This window comes from Muscardinus avellanarius (genome assembly GCF_963383645.1).
Source record: "Muscardinus avellanarius genome assembly, chromosome: 18".
NCBI classification, from domain to species: Eukaryota; Metazoa; Chordata; class Mammalia; order Rodentia; family Gliridae; genus Muscardinus; species Muscardinus avellanarius.
The window spans coordinates 16,831,778-16,855,427 of record NC_137804.1 but is presented as its reverse complement, the minus strand read 5'-3'; the positions used below and the strand labels follow the sequence as shown (position 1 = coordinate 16,855,427).

The window sequence follows — 23,650 nt, the reverse complement described above, 5'->3', positions numbered from 1 at the left end:
ATTCTCAAAAATATTATCAGAGTTCTTTTATGGTTAATATATTTTTCTCCAATGTAATCAAGGCTCTTCCCCTGCAATATTGCCAAAACCAACACTATTATCTCATAATTGCTATTTTGCCACCAATTTATTGTGTGACCCTGGATAGGTATATTGCTTTTTTTTTTCATCTTAATTTCTTCATTTGTAACATGAATCTGAACTATAAGATATCTCAGGACCTGTTTAGTAATAAAATCCTGAAGTGTGTGTGTGTGTGTGTGTTTTAATTAATTGATACTGGGGACAGAACTCAAAGGCATTCTATTCTCTCCCTGAGCTACACCACCAGCTATTTTGATGTTTTAGTTTTAAACAGGGTCTTGCTAAGTTTCTTAGAGTGTTGCTAAATCATTGAGGCTGGTCTCAAACCTGTGATCCTCCTGCTCAGCCTCCCAAGTACTGAGATCACAGATGTGCACCACCATCCTGAAAATCCTTGGCAATTTCTTCTGCTTAGGTTTCTTTCCACCCACCCCTGCCCCCTTGGCATGTGGGACTGAACTCAGGGGTGCTCTACAACCCTTTTTGAGATGGGGAGGGTCTTCCTAAATTGCAGAGGCTGGTCTAGAGCTTTCGGTCCTCCTGCCTCAGCCTCCAGAGTAGGTGGGATCAGACACAGCGTGCAGTAGAGTAAGCCTTCCTAGTTTCCTTCCTGCCTTTTTTTGTTGGTACTGGGGATTGAACCCAGAGGCATTTGACCTCTTGTGCTACACCCCCATTTCTATTCATTTGTTATTTTGAAGCAGGGTCTCATGAGTGGCGCATGTCTGTAATCCCAGGATTAGAGAGGCTGAGACGGGAGGATGGCAAGTTCAAAGACAGCCTCAGCAAGTAGTGAGACTCTCATTAACCTAGCAAGACCCTATTTCAAAATAAAAATAAAATAGCCGGGCGTGGTGGCGCACGCTTGTAATCCCCGCGCCTGGGAGGCTGAGACAGGAGGATCGCACGGGTTCGAAGCCAGCCTCAGCTACTTAGTGAGGCTTTAAGCAACTTAGTGAGACCCTGTTTCCAAATAAAATATAAAAAAGGTCTGGGAGTATAGTCCAGAGGTAGAAAACCTCTGGGTTCCACCCCCAGTACCACCAAAAAAATAAAAAAATTAAAATAAAATAAAAATAAAATAGGCCTGGGGGTGTAGCTCGGAGGTGGAAGGCCCCTGGGTTCAATCTCCAGTAACACAAACACACACACACAAAACACAACAACAACAACAACAAACAGGGTCTCACTAAGTTGTGGAGGGTCCTGATAAATTGCAATTTCAGGCCATGAACCTGTGATCCTCCTGTCTCAGCCTTCCACGTACAGGGATTACAAGCATGTGCCACCATGCCCCACTCCTAGGTTTCTTACTTGTCTTTAATTTTAAATAATAAAGGCACTGTGTTTTATTTTATTATTATTTTTTTTTTCAGGACTGGGGATGGAACCCAGGGGCATTCAACCTTTGAGCTACACCCCCAGCCCTACTTTTTATTCTTTATTTTGAAACAGGGTCTCACTAAATTGCAAGGGCCTCACTAAGCAGCTAGGCTGTCCACAAACCGCAATCCTCCTTTCTCAGCCTCCCAAATGCTGGGATTACAAGCGTGCGCCGCCACACCTGGCTAGGGCTCTGTGTTTTAACAAGCCTGAGAAGCAGGACCAGGTAGAATCACTAACAGTTTACTTTGCACAGTGGTTAATACACCATGTTCATTATGGATCCACAGTAGATCCTGCAAGTCAATACAATGCAGGAATTCTTTCCCTATTGACGAGGAAATCAAGGTGCTGGAAAGCCAATTCTGTGCCTAAGGCCTTGTAGTTCAGTAGAAGAGCTAGAAGGTTGTAAGTGAATCTAAGACAACGTATATTCAAAAGCCGCTGACAATAAAAATTAGTCTTTTAAAAGCAGTGCATTGCTGGGTGTGGTGGTGCACGCTTGTAATCCCCGCGCTTGGGAGGCGGAGACAGGAGGATCGTGCAGGTTCTAAGCCAGCCTTGCTAGCTTAAAGAGACCCTGTTTCCAAATAAAAATGTAAAAATAGGTCTGGGAGTGTAGCCCGGAGGTAGAAGGGTTCCATCGCCAGTACCACCAAAAAAAAAAAAAAAAAAAAAAAAAAAGCAGTGCATTGCTGAGCATGGTGGTGCATGCTTGTAACCCCAGTATTTGGGAGGCTGAGACAGGATCGTGGTTCGTGGACAGTCTCAGCTACTTAAGTGAGGCCCTTTACAACTCAGTGAGACCCTGTTTCAAAATCAAGAATAAAAAACTGGGCTGGGAGTGTAGCTCGGAGGTAGAATGCCCTTGGGTTCCATTCTCAGCCACACACACACACACACACACACACACACACACACACAGCAGTGCATTGTTTTCTAAACATTTTGAGGTCCTTACCCTCCCTCTCCCCAGCAGGTCATCCTAAAACCAACCTGGTGTGGAGTGGAGATTAGAAGGGATAGCAAGGAGAGGAGGGCTGGGTCCTCCCAGGTTAGGGAAGGTACTTCCACGCATAGGAGGCTCAACCCTTAGCCATCTTCATTTATCTCCCAAGAGACAAGTCTAACATGTCATGTTCCATTTCTTTTAGAAAATTATTATTAAATTATTATTGCAGTAAGTATCCAAGTATATAATTTATGCTAAGCAATATTAAAGCAAAACTCCCTGTCCTGGTTACTTAAGCAAATTGAACTTTTTTTCTGTTCTCTTTGCCAGCTCTTGCCTTTATACATATATGATTTTTAAAATTAATTAATTAATTAATTAATTTTTGGTAGTACTGGGGATGGAACCGAGGGGATTCTACCTCTGAGCCACCCCCCCCCAGCCCTATTTTTTTATCCTTTATTTTGAAACAGGGTCTCACTGAATTGCAAAGGGGCTCAGTAGCTGAGGCTGTCTGCAAACCGCTGTCCTCCTGTCTCAGCCTCCCAAATGCTGGGATTACAAGCATGTGCCACCACGCCTGGCTCATATATGTTTCTTTAAATTAAATTAATTTATTTATTTTTGCTGGTACAGGAGATTGAACCCAGGGGCATTCTACCTCCAAGACACACTTCTAGCCCCTTTTAAAAATCTTTCTTAGTTTGGTGCTAGAAATTGAACCCAGGGGTGTTCTACCTCCAGGATACACCCCAGCCCTTTACTTTTTTTTTTTTTTTTTTTTAAACGTTGAAACAGGGATTATAGGCTTGTCTCTATGCCTAGCTACTTTTCTAAAACTTGGAACAGGGTCTCACTAAGGTGCTAAGGGTCTTGCTATGTTGCTAAGGCTAGCGTCAACTCTGGAATCCTCTGTCTCAGGCTCCCACATACTGGGATTACAGGTGGCCGCCACCACACTCAGTAGATGTGCCTTTTTATACACAGAAATACAAAAAGTATACAACCTGTCCTTAAGGAGGTTTTGTTTTCAAACATCCTGCAGCAGGAAATGTTATCCTTTTTTTTTTTTAAAAAAAAAAATATGTTCCATCAGAGCTCCTGAAACCAGACAGTTAGAAAGATTATGTGTGCAGATTTAAGAATCCGCGTGCTTCTGAAAGGCAGAGGAAGAATGGCCGTCTGGAGGCCCGGGTCTGAAATGGTGACCTACGGGGAGGGACGCATCCTGTTCTTCTCCTTGTTCGGATGACAGCTGCTGGTAGACAGGGTCTCCTGGGCAGGGCTGAGCAAGAGTGCACACCACTACTCTGTGCATCTTAGTAAAGCTGGTGCTTCCCGTCGCTGGGTCGCAGGGGTTCCGGTGGGTAGTGATGGCGCCCGGTCTCCGGGTCCCTGGGTGCGGGCCTAAGGTTTTGAGTTGTCCTGTGGTAGCTGAAGCCACCATGGCCAGGGAAGATGACGGCAATTTGCATGAGATCCTTTAAGGGGCCCATGAAAACCTGTCTGGGGTTGTCTTCTCACAAGTTCTCACACGTCTGGCACTCTTTGTCCTCTTTGGATAGCAGGGAATTTCTTCAGTTCCCTTCATTTTCAATGACAAATAGGTGAGAAACTAGGTTGTTTTTGTGGCACTAAGGATTAAAGCCAGAGGCATTTTACTTCTGAGCTTTACCCCAGAGCTATTTTATTTTATTATTATTATTTTCCTTTTTTTTTTTTTTATTACTGGGGATGGAACCCAGGGCCTTCTACCTCTGAGCTACACCTCCATCCCTATTTTTTATTCTTTATTTTGAACCAGGGTCTCACTGAGTTGCAAAAGGCCTCACTAAATAGCTGAGGCCGCTCGCAAACCTCGATCTTCCCGTCTCAGCCTCCCAAATGCTGGGATTACAAAGGTGGGACACCACACTCAGCATTTTAAAATTTTAATTTAATTTTTTTTTGTGTGTGTGGTACTGGAGATGGAACCCAGAGACATTCCACCTCTGATCTACACCTCCAACCCTATTTTATTCTTTTATTTTGAAACAAGGTCTCACTAAATTGAAAATGAACTCACTAAATTGCCAAGGCTGGTCATGAACCCGCGATCCTCCTGTCTCAGCCTCCTAAGTACCGGGATCACAAGCACCCACCACTATAACTGGCTTATTTTTATTTTTTTGAAACATGGTTCTGCTAAATTGTTGAGGCAGGCCTCAAATCCTAGCTCAGCCTCTCAAGTACCCGGATTTACAGGTATGCCATCATTCCTGGCCCTAAATCATATATATATATATATATATATATATATATATATATATATATATAGTATGTTACTGGGGATTGAATCCAGGGCATTCTACCTCAGAGCTACACTTCCAGCCTTTTTGTTTTTGCTTTTTATTTTAAACAGGGTGTTCCTAGGTTGCTGACAGTCTTACTAAATTGATTGAGGCTGGCCTTGAACTTGTTAACCTCCTGCCTCAGCTTCCCGAGTACTGGGATTGCTGGCGCGTGCCACCACACCCTGCTGAAGGCTTAACACTTTTAAACAATCAATTTTAGTAAAATGGTTGATGAGAAACAACTCGGTAGAATTACTGTGCGATGATCCTAAAAAGCATTATTTGAATAGCACTTGTATTGCAGCAAAAAAAGCAGGTCCACCAGTCCCTCGGACTTGCCCTGCCAGGTTTACAACTTCAATTTTGATATCTAATGTAAACCGGCACCCCAAATTCTAAATCCCACATAATCCAGGGGAGTATGGTTTATTCCCAGTCATGATTTCTCTCGTTTGCAAGTCGCATTACGCGTTGGTTTTCACCTTTCAAAAAATCCTATCATTAAAAAATAAAATATATATTCACTTTCTATAAAAAGCGAGTGGAAGAATCCAGGATTGTAAATTTGCAGGTGTGTTGTGACCCTGAATAGAAAGCTCCTGGTCTGGGCTTTTTTCTCCTAGGCCTGACCTCTCCTCTGCTGGAGCAGGTAAATTGCCCAGGGGGTGGGGGGAGAGGAGAGAGGAGGGGAGGGGAGAGGAGAGGAGAGGGAGAAAGAGAAGAGAGAGAAGAAAGAGAGGGAGGAGAGGTGAGGAGTGTGAGAGAAGAGAGGAGGGAGAATAGGAGAGAGAGAAGAGAGGAAAGGAGAGAGGAGAGGAGAGAGAAGAGAGAGAGGAAGAGAGAGGAGAGAGAGAAGAGAGGAGAGGAGAGGGAAGAGAGGAGAGAGGAGAGAAGAGAGAGAAGAGGAGAGGAGAGAGGAAGAGAGGAGAGGAAAAAGAGAAGAGAGGAGAGGAGAGAGGGAAAGAGAGAGGAGAGGAGAGAGAAGAGGGAAAAGGAGAGGGGAGGGAGAGAGAGAAAGGAGAGAAAAGAGAGAGGACAGGGAGGAGGGGGGAGAGGACGGGGAGGAGGGGGGAGAGGACGGGGAGGAGGGGGGAGAGGACGGAGGAGGGGGGAGAGGACGGGGAGGAGGGGGGAGAGGACGGGGAGGAGGGGGGAGAGGACAGAGGAGGGGGGAGAGGACGGAGGAGGGAGGGGGGAGAGGACGGAGGAGGGGGGAGAGGACGGAGGAGGGGGGAGAGGACGGAGGAGGGGGGAGAGGACGGAGGAGGGAGGGGGAGAGGACGGAGGAGGGAGGGGGGAGAGGACGGAGGAGAGGACAGAGCAGGGGCGCCCGAGTCCGCGGCGCCGAGCCCCCGGCGCCCCTCCCCGCGGGGGCGCGGCCTGCGGCGGGGGCGGGGCGCGGTGTGCGGGCGTGTGCGGCCGGGGAAGCCATTGCCTGCTAATAGTTGCTGCCGCCGCACTTCCGCTTCTCCGGCGCGGAGGGCTCGGGCGGCCAGGCCCAGCGCGGCGGCGGCGGCGGAGCAGCCACACAAAGGAGGTGCGGCGGGGGGGCGCGGGCGGGCGGGGGGCCCCCAGGCCGGCGGGTCCGCGCCCCTCCCCCCCCCGCCGCCCCCGGCCCGGCCGCGCCGAGCTCGGGGCCGCGGCCCGGCGACCCCCGGCGGCCCGGGGGGGGCCCGGTTCCCACGGCCTGGGGGCCCGCGGGCCGAGGCCGGGCAGGGGGGGCGGCGCGCCCTCCCGACGGCCCGCCGAGCCCCCTCCCGCCCCCGGTCACGCGCGTCTGTTCTCTCTCCCCACCTCCCCTCTGCAGGGGCCGTTTGCGGGGTGGGGTGGGGGGTTCGCTATGTCGGATGACGATTCGAGGGCCAGCACCAGCTCCTCCTCGTCCTCGTCCTCGAACCAGCCAACGGAGAAGGAGACCAACACGCCCAAGAAGAAGGAGAGTAAAGTCAGCATGAGCAAGAACTCCAAGCTCCTCTCCACCAGCGCCAAGAGGTACCGCACTCTTTTTTTTTTTTAATATATATATATATATATATCCCCACCTTGCGCAGGCTTCCTGCGTCTGCATGGACTTGGTCTGTCTTCCCCACGAGGGTACAAGGGCGACTCACGGTGTGTGTGTGTGTTCCCAGAAGCGAAAATGGGGCTCTGGACGCCCTAATTATACTCTCCTTGCCTCTGATGGTTTGCTTTTTACCACCGTCCACATGCAGCCCTGGTGGCTTGCGTGCCTCTTGGCGTTTCTTGCCAAAGTTCCTGAGAATCCTCATTACTTTTGTCATTCTCTCTCCCCCCCCCCACCCCCCATCTGATTTTGAGATTGCTTGGCCTGATCTGTGACCCTCTCTCTGCAAGGCTGTCATAGCCCTGCCTGGTTGGTTACCAGTACCTTCCCAGGCACGTCGAATCCAAATGAATTTGGTGACCATCTTACTTCCTCTTCACCTGTTGCAGGATTTTTTTTTTTCTTTAATAGCATATTCTACGCGAATTGCATAAGGAATAAGTAAGCTCACATTAGCAAGCAAAAAAAAAAAATTAGTAGGTGATGTTTTCTGATGGAACTTAAAGAAATTTTTCTGGCTTGGAGGGTGGAAGCAAAGGAATCAATCAAATCAGTATCTGATTGTAAAATGGTTGTTCCACATGATTCGGGGGAATTCTCTTTAAGAACTTTAGTTTGCCAAATTTTGGAGGCCAAATTTTGGAGAGACTCGTCTTTCCCTGTGCTTTTGGCTGTAAAAATGTTATCTCACCTTTTTAAAAAGTCTACTGAATTCAAGCAGTGGCTTTTTCTTTATTTGTTTTCTTTTTATGGCCTGGGAGGTTAGCTGCTCTCTCTCTCTCTCTCTCTCTCTCTCTCTCTCTCTCTCTCTCTCTCTCTCTCTCTCTCTCTCTCTTTCTCTATCATCCTTCAGTAACATCCCCTGATCCTTGTGACCCTTAAAACAATCTATAGCAGAATGCTGCGAGCCCCAGACACCCTTTCATTAATCCTTCTGTTCTGAGTTATACACTTGTTACACCTTAAAGACAGTAAGGAATCCAAATGCTGGGTCGGATCAGGATACGACTTTTAAAGGAATTTCAAATAAAGTGCAACGGGAGGCTTTCGTCTCTCCTGAGGAGCGAGCCTGACATTTGGAGAGTTCTGTCATTCTCCTTGGACTTGAAAGTTGGACATTTAATACAGCGTTTTGATCCAAACCGAGGGCTGACAGAGTGATTTTAGCATATTTCGGAGAGTGTGGTGGTCTTGGGTAAAGTGGCGGAGGGTTGATTAGATTCTTGGGTGTCCTGCCTGGCTCTCTGATGAGCTGTGTGTGTGTGGATGCTCCTGGAACTTGACGCCTACCTGAGCCACTCTGGATGAGCTGATTCTTAACCACCTTCCTGCCTACAATCCTATGAGGTTCTGGTCCTCACCCAGCTGTTGGCCTGACTTGCCCCAGTGACTGATACTTCTTTTAGGGTGTGTATGTTTGCATTACTGAGAATTAAACCCAGGGGTGCTCTACCATGGAACTACATCTCCAGCCCTTTTTATTTATTTTGAGGCAGGGTCTCACTAAGTTGCCGAGCCTGGCCTTAAACTTTTGATACTCCAGCCTCAACCTCTTGATTATGTGGAATACAGCTGTGCACCCCTGGGCCTGGTAGTATTTTTTTTTTTTTCTATTTTGATGGGCCCCTGCTGAACACGAATATATCTGGGAGTAAAAGCACAGGTACCAAAGGAAAAATAGTCTGCTTTTTGGCAACAGATTACCAAGGAAGGGGGAGATTTTCCCCTAGACACATTTGTCTGTTCATTTATTTTATTTTATAAAATAAAAATTATTATTTTTTTTGCGGTACTGGGGATGGAACCCAGGCACATTCTACTTCTGAGCTACACCCCTAGCCCCTTTTTTAAAAATTTATTTTGAAACAGGGTCTTACTAAGTTGCAGAGAGCCTCACTAAATAAGTAGTTGAGGCTGCCCCCGAATAGCGATCCTCCCGTCTCTGCCTCCCGAATGCTAGGATTTGCCCGGCTACATTTGTCTATTTATGCTAAGGAACTTAGAACTTATTTGGAAATGGCTGGGAAAAAAATAGTACTTGTAGAAAATGAAAGGTAGAAAACCACAAATAGTAATTTTACCTGTAGGTTAACATCAGGTTTCTACTTTCTTTTTGGCACTGGGCATTGAACCCAGGGGCATTCTACCTCTTAACCATATCCCTAGCTCTTTTTTAAATTTTGAAACAGGGGGTCTAGGTATTTGGCCTTGAACCTCTGATCCTCCTGTCTCAGCCTCCTAAGTGCTGGGATTACAGGCACGGGCCACTAGCCCACCATTTTCTGCAATGAATTTAGCTCCTTGGGTATTTCGTTGACTGACAATTTGTGTTAAGGCTGAGCTTAAGGTTAATATGAAAAGGTAAAAGGGAGGCAGGAACAGGGTATCCAGGAAAAAGTAAAGGTGTGGGGGAACTGATATTAGTGGGAACCTGTAGAAGCCGCTTTGCAAAATATGATTGGAAGGTTAGCATAGCCAACAGAATTGGAAGGTTAGCATAGCCAATAGAATTGGAAGGTTAGCATAGCCAATAGAATTGGAAGGTAAGCATAGCCAATAGAATTGGAAGGTAAGCATAGCCAATAGAATTGGAAGGGGCACATTTAGCAGGAGATGGTGTGAACTGAAACCTGAATGAGACACTAACACGTTACTGTACTTTCATTGGAAAGTGGTTTCTCTTATTTATTTATTTATTTATTTATTTATTTTTGTGGTGCTGGGAATTGAACCCAGGGACATTTTACCTTTGAGCTACACCCCAGCCCTGTTTTATTTTTTATTTGGAAACGCGGTCTTGCTAAGTTGATACTAGCCTCCCTGAGTTGCTGAGGCTGGCTTTGAGCCTGTGATCCTCCTGTCTCAGACTCCCAGGTACTGGGATTACAGGTGTCCACATTCAGTGGAAAGTGGTTTCCAAACCAGGGATCCAGAGAGGAAAGCCCCCATGGAGGGTGGGACTGAATCCCTGGCTGGGACATAAGGACAAGTTCCTCTTGCGGGTCCTTGGCCAGTCCTGTGGAGATGGTACAAATGCTAGTGTCAAGATAGATTGCTAAAACTGGTATTACGCTTGTTAGGTATTAAAGAAGCTACTATCTTAATTTGAGCTGGAGTTGGGGGAGGAATTTCTGCCTACCTACATAGGTCCTTAAATAAAGTCAGTTCTTTTGTGTGTCTGTATGTGTGGTACTGGAGATTGAACCCAGGGACATTCTATCTCCCAACTACATCTCCAGCCCTATTTTCCATATATATATATATATATATATACACACACACACACACACACACACACACACACACACACACACACACATTTTTGTTTGTTTGTTTGTTTTTGGTGGTGGTACTGGGGATGGAACCCTTCTACCTCTGGGCTATACTCCCAGACCTATTTTATATTTTATTTGGAAACGGTCTCTTAAGCCAGCAAGGCTGGCTTCGAACCTGCCCGATCCTCCTGTCTCAGCCGCCCAAGTGTGGGAATTACAAGCCTGCGCCACCATGCCCGGCTCTTTCTTTATATTTTTGAAATGGTCTGGCTAGGTTTTTTTTGGTTTTGTTTTTTTTCCCCTCCAGTACTGGGGATGGAATCCAGGGGGCATTTTACCTTCGAGCTACAACCCCAGACCTATTTTTTAGTCTTTATTTTGAAACAGGGTCTCACTGAGTTGCAAAGGGGCTCACTAAACGCTAGGTGTTTTTTTTATAAACAGTCTCACTACTTGTTGAGACAGCTCTTGAACCTGGGATCCTCCTGTCTTAACCTCCCAAGTACTGGGATTACAGGCATGTGCCACCAAGCCTGGCAAACACAGTCAGTTTTAAAAGATGCAAATAAAGGATCTGGAGCCGGGATCCCCAAAACAGCTCACCATACTGGAGTTAAACGGCAGGGATGCCACTGTCAGAATTGAAAGGTTTATTGGTAGCAGTAGAATTTAGGCGGGCACTGACAAATTGCATCAGAGACTGGGAGCAAACCCCTTCCTTTAGTTGACTAGACGTGTAGAGAATGGAAATGTCCTTCAGCAGAAAAGTTTAAAGGACATCCCAGCCAGCACCCTTCATTTCTTTTTACTTAAGCATGGGAGAAGCCATATATACTGTCTGATAGTGTCCTATGGCTGGCCTCTTCTACCCCCAGAAAGCTTTTGGAAAGAGAAAAGAGTTCCTTGTCATTCACATCACTGGGTGTGTGTGTGTGTGTGTGTGTGTGTGTGTGTGTGTGTGTGTGTGTGTGTGTGTGTCTTGTAACCGAGGACTTTATGATAGGAGAAAAGGTTATAAAAACAGACACCGTCTAGAAGTGGGAGAGGCTTTTAAGGCCCCAAAGTTTGCCATCTTAGTGGATGCTCCCAGCGCCTAGGTAAGCCAGAGACAAAGGCCAGGGCTTGGTGTGAACTGCCTGGTGGCTTGGCCGGGGCGTGGGGGATGGGGCTCCTTGTGAGGTCCAGGCTTGGTGCTCGGTACTCGGTGCTGTGCGTGCTTGGTGCTCGGTGTGGAGGGAGATCGCGGGGCGGGAGCTGGGGAGGCCCCAGGAAGTTGCAGGAGGGCAGGAGGTCGGAGCGGTCGGGGAGGTGGGCCGAGCGTGCGGGCGGTGCACCTGCGCTGCGGAGGCGCCCGGGGAGCCCGGGCTTCCCAACCCCGGGTTTTTGGGGCTCAAAGAGCAGAGGATCGGGGGAGCCCCCACAGTCCCTACCGGGCAGCAACTTGTTCCGCGCCGCCCGTGCAGGTGCGCGCCCCCTGCGGCGGGCGGCGGACCCGCGCCCCGGCGCCCAGGGCTCGCTCGCGGTGGGCGCGGCGGGCCGAGGGGCTCTGCGGCGGCCCAGGGGCTCTGCAGCGGCCATGTTGGCTTCTCTGCCGGCCGCCCGGCTCGGACTGTCCCGGGAGCCTCCGCCTGGCCTGCGGGGGGCGCCCTAGGGGCCCGGCACTGCGACACCTGGACCTTCCCCCCGGGGGTGCGGGGGGGGGGGGGCTCCGGAAACTCCTTGCAATTCTTGGGGGATTGAGCCCCTGGGCCTTGCACGTGCTCGTGTAATTTTTTTAAAATAAAAAAAATAGCCGGGCGTGGTGGCGCACGCTTGTAATCCCCACGCTTGGGAGGCTGAGACAGGAGGATCGCACGGGTTCGAAGCTAACCTCAGCTACTAGTGAGGCTCTCAGCAACTTAGTGAGACCCTGTTTCTAATAAAATACAAAAAATACGTCTGGGAGTATAGCCCAGAGGTAGAAAGCCTATGGGTTCCACCCCCAGTGCCACCCCCCCAAAAAAAAACTAAAAAAATATATAATTTAAAAATTTTTTGAGATAAGATCGAATTGCCCGGGCTGGCCCCGACCATGCATCCTCCTGCATCAGCCTCCCGCGCAGCTGGGATTGCAGGCTGGTGCCGGGCTCGGGAGAAGGAAACTTACCTGCACGTAGCCGTGATTTCCTAAGTGGAAACCTCCCAGGGCCAGGAGGCCTGGGTGTGCGAGGTGGTTTTGGATCCCAGACCCTGTGGATGGTGGCAGGACCTCCCTGCGGCTTCACTACCTACCTCTGTGAAAAAGGCTGTGCTTCCTAAGCTAGGGACCCGTCTTTTGCGGTGCTGGGGATGGGACGCAGGACTGCATCCCGCGGCCAGGCAAGCCTCCCCATCCTGGACCCTGGCCCGGGATGTGCTCGGCCTCGGGATGTGCTCGGCCTCCTGCCCCAGGGGTCTAAGTATCGCGAGATGAGACCTGCCTTACAGGTGGAGGCCCACGCCCTAATGCCTGCTGTTTCTCTCCCCTTTCCAGGATTCAGAAAGAACTGGCAGACATCACTTTAGATCCTCCTCCTAACTGCAGGTGAGCTGCCTTTCAGAATTATTTTTTTCTTGCTTTTGAAAATTCTTCTAATCTCTATCTTGGGTTTTCCCTTTGTTTCACTGAAGACTTTGTGTTTTTGTTTTTTGCTTTGGTTAATTCCCTGTGTTGGAGCTAACATCCACGCACTGCTGACGTTTATTGAGTGTAACGCCTTGACGAGCTGTCGACTGGCTGAGTCCTGTGTGGAAGAGAAATAATGGATTTATTTGGAGTGGACACTTTTATGTGTATGAAATAAAACTGCAAAGTAAATTTCAAAGTGTCCCCTTGCCTGGTGGGTCTTGGATGTGTGGCTTGAGGATGGTGTAAAACCTTTTAGGAGCTCCGGTACATTTGGGTTGAGAAAACTGCTTTGCTAGAGGAGTCTGCTAAACCAGTAGAGATGGAATTAAATCAAACACCATCCTCAAATGTATTTCCATCCTCTGTGATTTTGTATTGAACTTTTGGCAGAGCAATTCAGGAAATACTTTGTGGCTTTGATAGAGAGGCTTTGTTTTTAATTAGAGATTTAAACGTACAATTGGTGTTTTTCCTTGATACTGCCTCAGTCAGACTGTACACGTATACACGTGCGTTTCCGTTTTAAAACAGTTTGAACCAACTGGACCAAAGGGTTCGTTGGTCCCCTACCTTCATTGAGAATGGCCATTTGCTGCTGTTGAGTCAAGGTGGAAGGAAGACTTGATGGCTTTCAAAATCAGCAGCGCAGTGAAGGAGGATCTGTAACTGTGTTACGGCAGAACCTGGACTTACGGGGGAGTCTTTAGTTCTGTAAGTCCCGCAGTTTAAAAATGAAGGGTAAGCCGGGCGTGGTGGCGCACACCTGTAATCCCAATACTTGGGAGGCTGAGACAGGAGGATCATAGCTCCCAAGCCAGCCTCTACAACTTGGTGAGGCAATTTAGTGAGACCCAGTTTCCAAATAAAAAATAAAAAGGGCTGGGGGTATAGCTTGAAGGCAGAATGCCCCTGGGTTCAATCCCCAGTAACACACACACACACACACACACACACACACACACACACACACACACTAGCATTTAACCTACTTCTCAGTTGTCAGGATATGCATTGGAATGGGATGTTAAATTTCATTAGTGTTTTAAACAGACAGGTAGAAGTTACTCACAGAATATTCAGTGACCATATGCAGAATTTAAATGAGTATGTGGAGCCGGGCGTGGTGGCGCACACTTGTAATCCCAGCATTTGGGAGGCTGGGACAGGAGGTTCGTGGACAGCCTCAGCTACTTAGTGAGGCTCTGTTTCAAAATAAAGAATAAAAACTAGGGCTGGAGGTGTTGCTCAGAAGTAGAATGCCCTGGGTTCCATCTCCAGTATCACCAAAAAAAAAAAAGAAAAGAAAAGAAAAAGAAAGGAAGGAAGGAATCTGTAGGAATACTCAGGCTGATAGCTAAATGAAATATTTTGCCTATTAGCACTGAACATTTTAAACTCAGACTAGTAGGTCTAATGCAAACTTTAGCATTGCTATTTTGGAGTGTGTGTGTGTGTGTGTGTGTGTGTGTGTGTGTGTGTGTGTGTTTCTGGGGATTTAACCAAGGGACACCCTACCACTGAGTTATATTCCTGACCCTTTTTATTTTATTTTGAGGAAGGGTCTCGCTGTTGCCCAGGTGAGCCTTGAACTTGGCATTCTCCCTGGGGTAACCGGATTACAAGTGTGCACTTTATGTCTCACCCGAATACACTGATGATACGCTTTGTGGTGGGGGGCACTGGGGATTGAAATCAAGAACATTCTACCTCCAAGTCACATCTCCTAGTCCTAGTTTTTAAAATAATTTTCTATTTTGTGTGTGTGTGTGTGGTATTGGGGACTGAATCCAGGGGCATTTTATCTCAAAGCTATACCTCAGTACCCCTCTCCCCGCTCTTGTTTTTGAAACAGTCTCACTAAGTTGCTGAGTCTGTCCTTGAACCTGTGATCCTCCCTCTCTGCCTCCCAAGCACCGGGATTACAGGCACCGCCCTGGATTACAGGCGTGTGCCAACACAGCCATCTTAATTGTTTCTATTTTAAAAGGAGGTCCTGCTAAGTTCCTAAGTGTCCCCCTAAATAGCCAAGGCTAGCCTCAGACCTGTGATTCTCTTTTCTCAGCCCCCCAGGAGTATAGGCAGGCACCACCACTCCAGTGGATACATTTGCTCTGAGTGTTGGTCAGTGTGAAGTGGGGTTATTTGGTCTTAAATGAAGGTGAGGGCGGTGTCGATGAAGCTCAGTCCTGCCTGGTGAGGAAAGTGGTTTGGAGTGTGAAATGCTCTTACACTATAGTAGTACCTGAATCTCGTAATCATTCCTGAGGCTTTCTCGCGTGCTAATCATCTCTATACCTGTTGAGAAGGCGGAGCTATGCTGACAGCTGTTCCCACGGAAGCCTGTGGGTGCTTGGGGTTGATGGCCACCTCCCGTATGTCTGCTCTATTCCTGCTGTTTGATTTCGCCTCTCCTCTTGTGAATATCTTGGGAGTTGATACAGCTCAAGCTAATCAGATGATAAAATTTTTTTTTTTTTTTTTGGAGGTACTAAGGATGGAACCCAGGGCCATTCTACCTCCGAGCTTCACCCCCAGCCCTATTTTTTATTCTTTATTTATTTTATTTCTTTCTTTATTTATTTAGAGGTACTGGGGGTAGAACCCAGAGGCCTTCTACCTCTAGGCTATACTCCCAGACCTATTTTTTATATTTTATTTGGAAACAGGGTCTCACTAAGTTGCTGAGAGCCTCACTAAGTAGCTGAGGCTGGCTTCGAACCTGCGCGATCCTCCTTGTCTCAGCCTCCCAAGCACAGGGATTACAAGCGTGCGCCACCACGCCTGGCTGTTATTCTTTATTTTGAAACAGGGTCTCACTGAGTTGCAGAGGGCCTTACTAAATAGCCAAGGCTGTTCTCGAACCTGGATCCTCCTGTCTCAGCGTCCTGAATGCTGGGATTACAAGCGTGTGCCACCAGGCCCGGCTATGATAAAAGTTTTTTAAGCATAATTTCAAAACTAATATCATTTACTTATTATTTTTCGTGGTACTGGAGATGAACCCTGGGGCCCTTCTACCTTTGTGCTGCATTCCCAGCCTTATTTATTTTTTCTATTTGGAAGCAGGCTCTCTAGGTTGCTGAGGCTGGCCCTGAACCTGTCCTCATGCCTCAGCCTCCCAAGTACTGGGATTATAGGCCCAGCCAAAACTATTATCACTTATTAAAACATATAATTGAGCCGGCCGTGGTGGCGCACACTTGTAATCCCAGCATTCGGGAGACTGAGACCTGAGGATCGCGGTTCGCAGACAGCTTCAACTATTTAGTGAGGCCCTCTGCAACTCAGTGAGACCCTGTTTCAAAATAAAGAATAAAAAATTGGACAGGGTGTGTAGCTAGGAGGTCAAATGCCTCCGGGTTCCATCCCCAGATCCGCAAAACAAAAACAAAACAAAACAACCCATAATGGCTTTCTTGTGGATAAGTGTCATCAAATTTGAAATTGTAAGCAAGTTGAAGATTTTCATGGTATTAATCATTTAAAAATAGGAATAAGAGCCGGGTGTGGTGGCACACACTTGTAATCCCAGCATTCGGGAGGCTGAGACCTGGAGGATCGCGGTTCGCGGACAGCCTCAGCTACTTAGTGAGGCCCTCTGCAACTCAGTGAGACCCGGTTTCAAAATAAAGAATAAAAACAGGGAAGGGGGTGTAGCTCGGAGGTCAAATGCCCCTGGATTCCATCCCCAGACCCACAAAAAAAAAAAAAAATTAAAAACAGGAATAAGGACACTGCAGTTTCACATTGTTTTAGCTGATTTTATAGGTACGAAGTTTGTGTTTCTGAGGCAGGTAGAACATTTTTCTCTTTGGAAAACACTCCTTCCACCCCTTAATGGTGAAACTGAGTGCTACCTGTGATGTGGAGAAGTTGTAATCTGTGTGGCTGGTGGGCGGTCGATGGTGGGCAGACCTCAGTACATTTAGGTGGGTGTGTGGGTGGGTAGGTGTACTGGGGATTGAACCCAGGGACATTCTATCGAGCTACACCCCAGTCCTAATTTTTAATTCCTTATTTTTGAAACAGGGTCTCACTATTTTACGGAGGGCCTCACTAAGTAGCTGAGGCTGCCCGCGAACCTATGAGTCTCCTGTCTCAACCTCTCAAGTACTGGGATTACAAACATGCGCTGTCACACCAGGCTCATTTTAGGATTTTAAGAAAAAATGTGTGACTTCCAAGAAAGTACAATCATTTTTATTTTGCAAGAAAATGTACATATTACCTTATCCTCTACAAGTAATGACGGCTTTATTTTCTGAAGACATCTTCCAGTGGGAACTTTTAAGTCATATGAATTAAAATTTTTACTTTTGTTGCTATATTAATTATTTAACTTACGTATTTATTTATTGTGGGAATTGAGCTGGAAATTAGACTCAGGGGCATTCTACCTCTGAGATACACCCAGCCCTTTTTAATTTTTATTTCTTTGGTGATACTAAAGATTGAACCCAGGGGGTGCCTACCACAGAGCTATACCTTCAGCCTTTTTTTTTTTTTAACACTTATTTTTTGATGATACTAGAGACTGAACCCAAGGGGCATTCTACCTCTGAGTTGTACTCTCAGCCTTTTTATCGTTTACTTATTTATTCATTCATTCTGTGGTTCTGGGGATTGATCTTGGGTTTCTACTTCCCAGCCTTTTTACTTTTATTATTTGGAAACAGGGTATCAGTAAGTTACTAATAGCTTCACCAAGTCTGAGACTCCCATCTCAGCTTCCAAGTACTGGGATTCAAGCATGTACCACCATGCCTGGATTTTATTTTTTGTTTTGAAAAAAGGTCTCTTAAGTTGCTGAGGCTGGCCTCAAACCTGTGATACTCCATCTCAGCCTCCCAAGTGCTGGGATTTTAGGTGCGTGCCACCACACCCAGCTTATTTTAATCTTACCACAGGGTCTTGCGCAAGTACTTGGGAAGCTGAGACAGGTTTGTAGGCAGCCTCAACTACTTTCCAAGGTCATCTGCACCTTAGACCCTATTTGAAAATAAAAAATAGAGCTGGGGATGTAGCTCAGAGGTAGAATGCCCCAGGGCTCAATCCTCAGTTCTGCAAAAGGAGGAGGAGGAGAGTGAGCACAAGACTTTGAAAGACTAGAGGGGTCAAAGAAGTCTTCTCTTTGGCCTTTAAAATGTAAGACTTTGTGAGCTTGCTGTGGAGGCTGAGAGGTAGCAGACAGAAAAGAGTGAAAGTGTGTAAGAGGGAGATGTAATGTTCTTTAAACACAGGGTAGTAGGATGTAGAATTGAGGCCAAAAGTGGAGCACATTTTTTAAATTTTTTTGTGGTGCTGGGATTGAACACCAGCGGTGTTCTACCTCCAAGCTACACTCCCAGCTCTATTTTTTTTTTTTTTTTTTTGGTGGTACTGGAGATGGAACCTTTCTACCTCCCGGCTACACTCCCAGACCTATTTTATATTTTTATTTGGAAACAGGGTCTCTTAAGCCAGCGCGGCTGGCTTCGAACCTGCGCCATCCTCCTGTCTCTGCCTCCCAAGTGCGGGGATTACAAGCGTGCGCCACCACGCCCAGCCCCAGCTCTATTTTATTCTTTATTTATTTATGTTACTGAGGATGGAACCCAGGGGGATTCTACCTCTGAACTACACCCCTAGTCCGACTGTTTTATTTCTTATTTAGAAACAGGATTTCACCAAGTTGCTGAGGGCCTTGCTAAGTTTCTGAGGCTGTCCTTGAACCTCTGATCCTCCTGCCCAGCCTCCCAAGTAGTGGGATCCCTGCATGCACCACCACACCCAGCTGTTTTGTTTTATTTATTTTTTGTTGTTTTGGTACTAGATATTGAACTTATACCTAGATCTGTGATACACCCCCAGCCTTATCTTTTATTTGGATTTAGGGTCTCACTGGGTTGTTGAGAGTCTCACTAAGTTGCTGGGGCTGCCTTTGAACCTGTGATTCTCTTGTCTCAGCCTCCCAGGTACTTGGATTATAGGTGCCTGTCACTGTAGGGCAAGAGCGCACGTTGGGAAAGGTTAGTGGCCTGGAGTTTTGGTGGAGTGACAGCTTTCTAGAGAATGAGAAGCAGTTTGGTGCTTGAGCTTACGTAGAGTTCAGGGAAGCAGTCTCTGTTTCCGGGTTATTCTCTCCCAAACATGTTCCTTGAAAACAGAAATTATTTTTTTATTTTTTTGCAGGTCTTGGGATGGAACCCAGGGGCACTTAACCCCCAAGTTACACCCCCTGCCCTATTTCTTATTTTGAAATGGATCTAAATTGCAAAGGGCCTCACTAAGTAGCTGAGGCTGCCTGCGAACCACGATCCTCCAGTCTCAGCCTCCCGAATGCTGGGATTACAAGTGTGCGCCACCGCGTCCAGTGGAAACAGGAATTATATTGCCAGGCTTGGTGGTACACACTTGTAATCCCAGCGCTTGGGAGGCAGAGACAGCCTTGGCTACTACTTAGTGAAGCCCTTTGAAACTCAGTGAGACCCTGTTTCAAAATAAAGAATAAAAAATAGGGGGTGAAGCTAGAAGGACAAAGCACAGAGGTAGAGTTCCCCTGGGTTCCAGCCCCTCTACTACAAAAAAAGAAAAGAAACAGAAAGCAGGAATTATAGCTAGGCGTGGCAGCACACACTCACAGGTGCATGGCCAGCCTCAACTACTTGGTGAGGCCCTGTTTCAAAATAAAGAATAAAAAAATAGGACTGGGGATGTATGTAGCTTGGAGGTGGAATGCTCCTGGATTTTATCCCCAGTACCACAGATACACACACACACACACACACACACACACACACACACAAAACAGGGATTATAAATCTTTGTATCCCTATAGTGCCCAAGAAAGGGGAAACGGAGCATATTTGTTAAAACACAAACTCAAAAACCCACGTTAGGTCTGGTGGTTTAATAGAATGTCTTCATTCCCCTCTCGAGAAGACTCTGGGAAGCGGGGAAATGGCCGTCCCGCTTCCAGCGGGCCCTTGCTGGCTGGCGGCCTGCTGAGTGGCACCCCATCAGCGAGGTATGAGGGTCCATGGGGAAGGTGTGGTCGAGTCTGCCTCTGGTCCACACGTGTGGGTTTGCCTAAATCCATGGGGCTTCTGGAGGCACTCCCCCGTCCTACAGCAGCCACAGATCGTCGGTCACGGCTGAGACGCTGGCACCCACTTGAGACATCTGACACAGTCCCTGTCACCAGTTAAGTCAGACAGGGTTTCATAATAAGCCCATTCTTGCTCAGCCTCGCTTGCACAGCCGCGCTCTAAACTCGAACAAAAGACCTCGCTACTGGTGTCAGAATTGGCTTCTAACTCTGGGAAGCCGCCTCCCCTGCCGGCTACAGGCTCTTCAGGCCGGCCTGAGCATCCCCGACCGCCCTGTGCTAAAGGCTGTTATCTTAAAACATATATGCAAATGATTACAGCTCCTTTGACCCACAGGTAAACCTTGGGAGGGCCTAGGTGACATGAATGTCCCGCCCTGGGGGGGAGGGTCCTGCCCCAGGGAGGAAGTCCTGCAGGGCCAGGGGTGTTCTTGGGGAGAACAGAGCTGTTAGGAGGGTTTGCAACCTGGGAGGCTTACTGTTCTCTACTACTTTATTAAATTATTTTGGTACTGGGGATGGAACCTAGGGGCATTCTACCCCCAAGCTACACCCCCAGCCCTATTTTATTTTTATTTTGAAACAGGGTCTCATGCTGGGCTTGGCTGTGCACGCTTGTAATCCCAGTAGTTGGGAAATTGAGACTGGAGGACTTGCAGGTTCGTGGCCAGCCTCAGGCTGTGAGGCCCTCTACAACATAGACCCTGTTTCAAAATAAAAAGTAAAAAAAAATAGGGCTGGGGGTAGAACTCAGAGGTAGAATGCCCCTGAGTTCAATTTTTAGTACTACCAAAAATAGAAAATAAGGTCTCTCGCTAGGTTGTTTAGAGTCTCACTGCTTGCTAAGGCTGTCCTCGAACCCACAATCCTCCTGTCTCAGCCTCCCAAGTACTGGGATTACAAGCATGAGCGCGTGCCCCGCGGTGTGGGGAGCTGGGGCTTCACTGCAAGCCTGTGGAAGCCAGTTCAGATTTTGAAGCTCGGAGTGGCATTATCTCGCCATGATTTGAGAGGCATTTCCAGCCTCCCGGCCCATGGCGCGTTCCGGCGGGAGGGCACCTGGCAATGGCAGTGGCAGTGATGGCACGGGTGCAGCCCTGGCCGTGGTGCTCCCATGTCATCGGAGCTGGGAGAAAGGCGCTCACGTGACCCCAGGCTCGTGATTCCCACCATCATCGGATGGTGGGTTTGGTGATGGGGCTGCGTGTGCACGGTGTGGGTGGGCGTGGGTGCCGGGAAGAGGGCAGACAAGACCCCTTTCAGATATGTGGGGTTTCAGATTGGTTCCCCAGAGGCCTCCAAATGAAGGTGGCTGACAGAAGTTGCAGATAGGTCATTGGTGCTCAGAGGACTATTTTGAGGTTGAAATACATAAACAAGCTGGGTGTGGTGGTGCACACTAGTCATCGCAGTACCTGGGAGGCTGAGATAGAAGACTTGCAGATTGGAGGACAGCCTCAGCAACTTAGCAAGGCCCTCTGCAATTCAGTGAGAACTTATTTCAAAATAGAAAATAAAATAGGGCTGGGCTGGTGGCGCACGCTTGTAATCCCAGCATTTGGGAGGCAGGAGGATCGCGGTTTGAGGACAGCCGCAGCTACGTAGTGAGGCCCTTTGCAACTTAGTGAGACCCTATTTCAAAATAAAGAATAAAAATAAGGCTGGGGGTGTAGCTTGGAGGTAGAATGCCGCTGGGTTCCATCCCAGTGCCACAAAAAATAAGTAAATTAGGGTCAAGGGATTAGCTCAGAGATAGACTGCCTCTGGGTTCAGGCCCCAGTGGCCTCCTCTCCCAGACATAGGTACACACTTGGGCGACCTCTAATTCACCTAGAAAGAAAAGAAGGCCTAAGAAGGGGGTCTAGGATGGAGACCTGGGCATCTGGCACACAGATTGACGCTGAAAAAGCCGAGTGTGGAGACAGGGAAGAGTACCAATCCAGGCGGGGTGTCAGAGCAGCGAGTGGGTGGCGTGCCGCAAGGGAGACCGTCAGGGCATGGAGGCAGGGGAGGTGGAGGTGGCCCGCCACCGCCGCCCTTCACAGCTGCAGGTTTGCTGCTGACTGGCACAGGAGAGCCCCAGGAGAGCCCCGATTTGGACGGGATGGTGAAAAAGAGGGCGTGGTTTCAAGATGATGTTTGCACGCCTCTCCTCTTAGGAGAGTTGCTGCGGCCATCTAGGAAGGTGGTTGGGTATACGTGATCTAGACTCTTGAGGGCAGCATTTCCTGGCCTTGTTACCTAGGATTCGGATGGGCAAGGACAGGCGTGTTCAGCGGATTCTCAAAGGTCTCCGCCCACCAGAGTCACCACCACTCTGAGACTCCAGCCCCTCTTGGTCTTTATAACTAGCACTGGGTACAGGTATCAGAACTGAGGCGCGGAACTCGGACATCGCGTTTCCATGAATTCCCTGCGCGGGACCTACTTCGACCAGGGAGCTCAAGTATTAGAAAATCAGTAACTTGCCGCTGCTGTCCTTAAAAATGTTTAAATATTCTTTGATTTGTGTTGACCTTTTGTATTCTGGTTAAACTCAAGAATGCACCCGAGTTATTGAGTGGGTCCGAGTGTTTCCTTTCAACACTGCAGAAGTTGGTCATACTTGGTTTTCTCATCCTTAGAAAGCCTGGCTGCGGCTTCAGTGCGTCACGTTGAAAGAATCTAGAACTCTTTAAAAAATGGTACTAGGGGTTGGCCCCAGGGGCATTTTGTCCCTAAGACACAACTTTCTTTCTTTCCTTCTTCCGTGTGTGTGTGTGTGCGCGCGCGCGCGCGCGTGTGTGTGTTACTGGGTGGAATCCATGGGCATTCTAGCTCCCAGCTATCCCCTAGTCCTAGTTTTAGATTTTTTTTGGGGGGGGGTACTGGGGTCCTGGAAACCCTTCTACCTCCGGGCTACACCCCCAGACCTATTTTATACTTTTTTAAATTTATTTTTTATTTGGAAACAGGGTCTCTTAAGCCAGCGTGGCTGGCTTCAAACCTGTGCAATTCTCCTGTCTCTGCCTCCCAAGCGTGGGGATTACAAGCGTGCGCCACCATGCCCAGCTTTAATTTTATTTTGAAGCAGGGTCTCACTAGGTTCTTGAGTCTCACTATTGATGAGGCTGTCCTCAAACCTATGACCCTCCCCTCTCAGCCTCTCATGTACTAGGATTATAATTACAAATTATCAGGCCCAGCTATGATTTTTTTTTCTTTTTTCTTTTTTTCTTTTTTTTTTTTTTTTTGGTATTGGGGATGGGACCCCGGGAGCATTCTACCTTCGAGCTACATCCCCAGCCCTATTTTTTATTCTTTATTTTTGAAACAGGGTCTCACTGAGTTGCAAAGGGCTCACTAAGTAGCTGAGGCTGTCCACAAACCTGGATCCTCCTGTCTCAGCCTCCGAAATGCTGGGATTACAACAGCGTGCTACCATGCCTGGTTACAATTTTATTTTGAAACAGCGTCTCACTGACTCAGTGAGACTCAACTTGAAGTCCTCCTGTCTCAGTCTCTCAAGTACTGGAATTATAGGCATGGTCACTGGGCCAGGCTGTACTTAGATACCTACAACTCTTTTTTTTTTTTTTTTTTTTTTTTTTTTTGGTGATGGGGATGAAACTGAGGGACATTGTACCTCTGTTTTGAAACCGTTTCATTAAGTTGTTGAGGCTGGCCTTGAACCTGGGATCTTCCTGTCTTAACCTCCCCAATTCTGGGATTATAGACATGCACTGCCACCCCTGAGTTGTGTGTGTCTAGAGCTCTTGAAACACCTTCTGAGCTTCATGTAATTGTCTGTTGATCGTGTCGTATTTGTTTTGGATTATGCCAGT

At 47.7% G+C, this 23,650-nt stretch overlaps 1 protein-coding gene across 3 annotated transcripts in view; it reads left to right on the top strand.

Annotated features, from left to right (window-relative positions):
• LOC308276452 (ubiquitin-conjugating enzyme E2 E2) overlaps positions 1-23,650 on the top strand; it is a gene marked incomplete at both ends in the record, with an annotated part of 621,585 nt that overhangs the window by 549,998 nt on the left and 47,937 nt on the right. The window contains 2 exons of one of the 3 annotated variants that reach the window (XM_080715231.1): positions 6,593-6,744; positions 12,605-12,655. In XM_080715231.1, the coding sequence (XP_080571357.1) occupies positions 6,593-6,744; positions 12,605-12,655 (203 nt within the window). Of the gene's footprint in view, positions 1-6,592; positions 6,745-12,604; positions 12,660-23,650 lie in introns of those variants that run through there. The other 2 variants (XM_080715234.1, XM_080715233.1) reach the window with 2 other exon arrangements.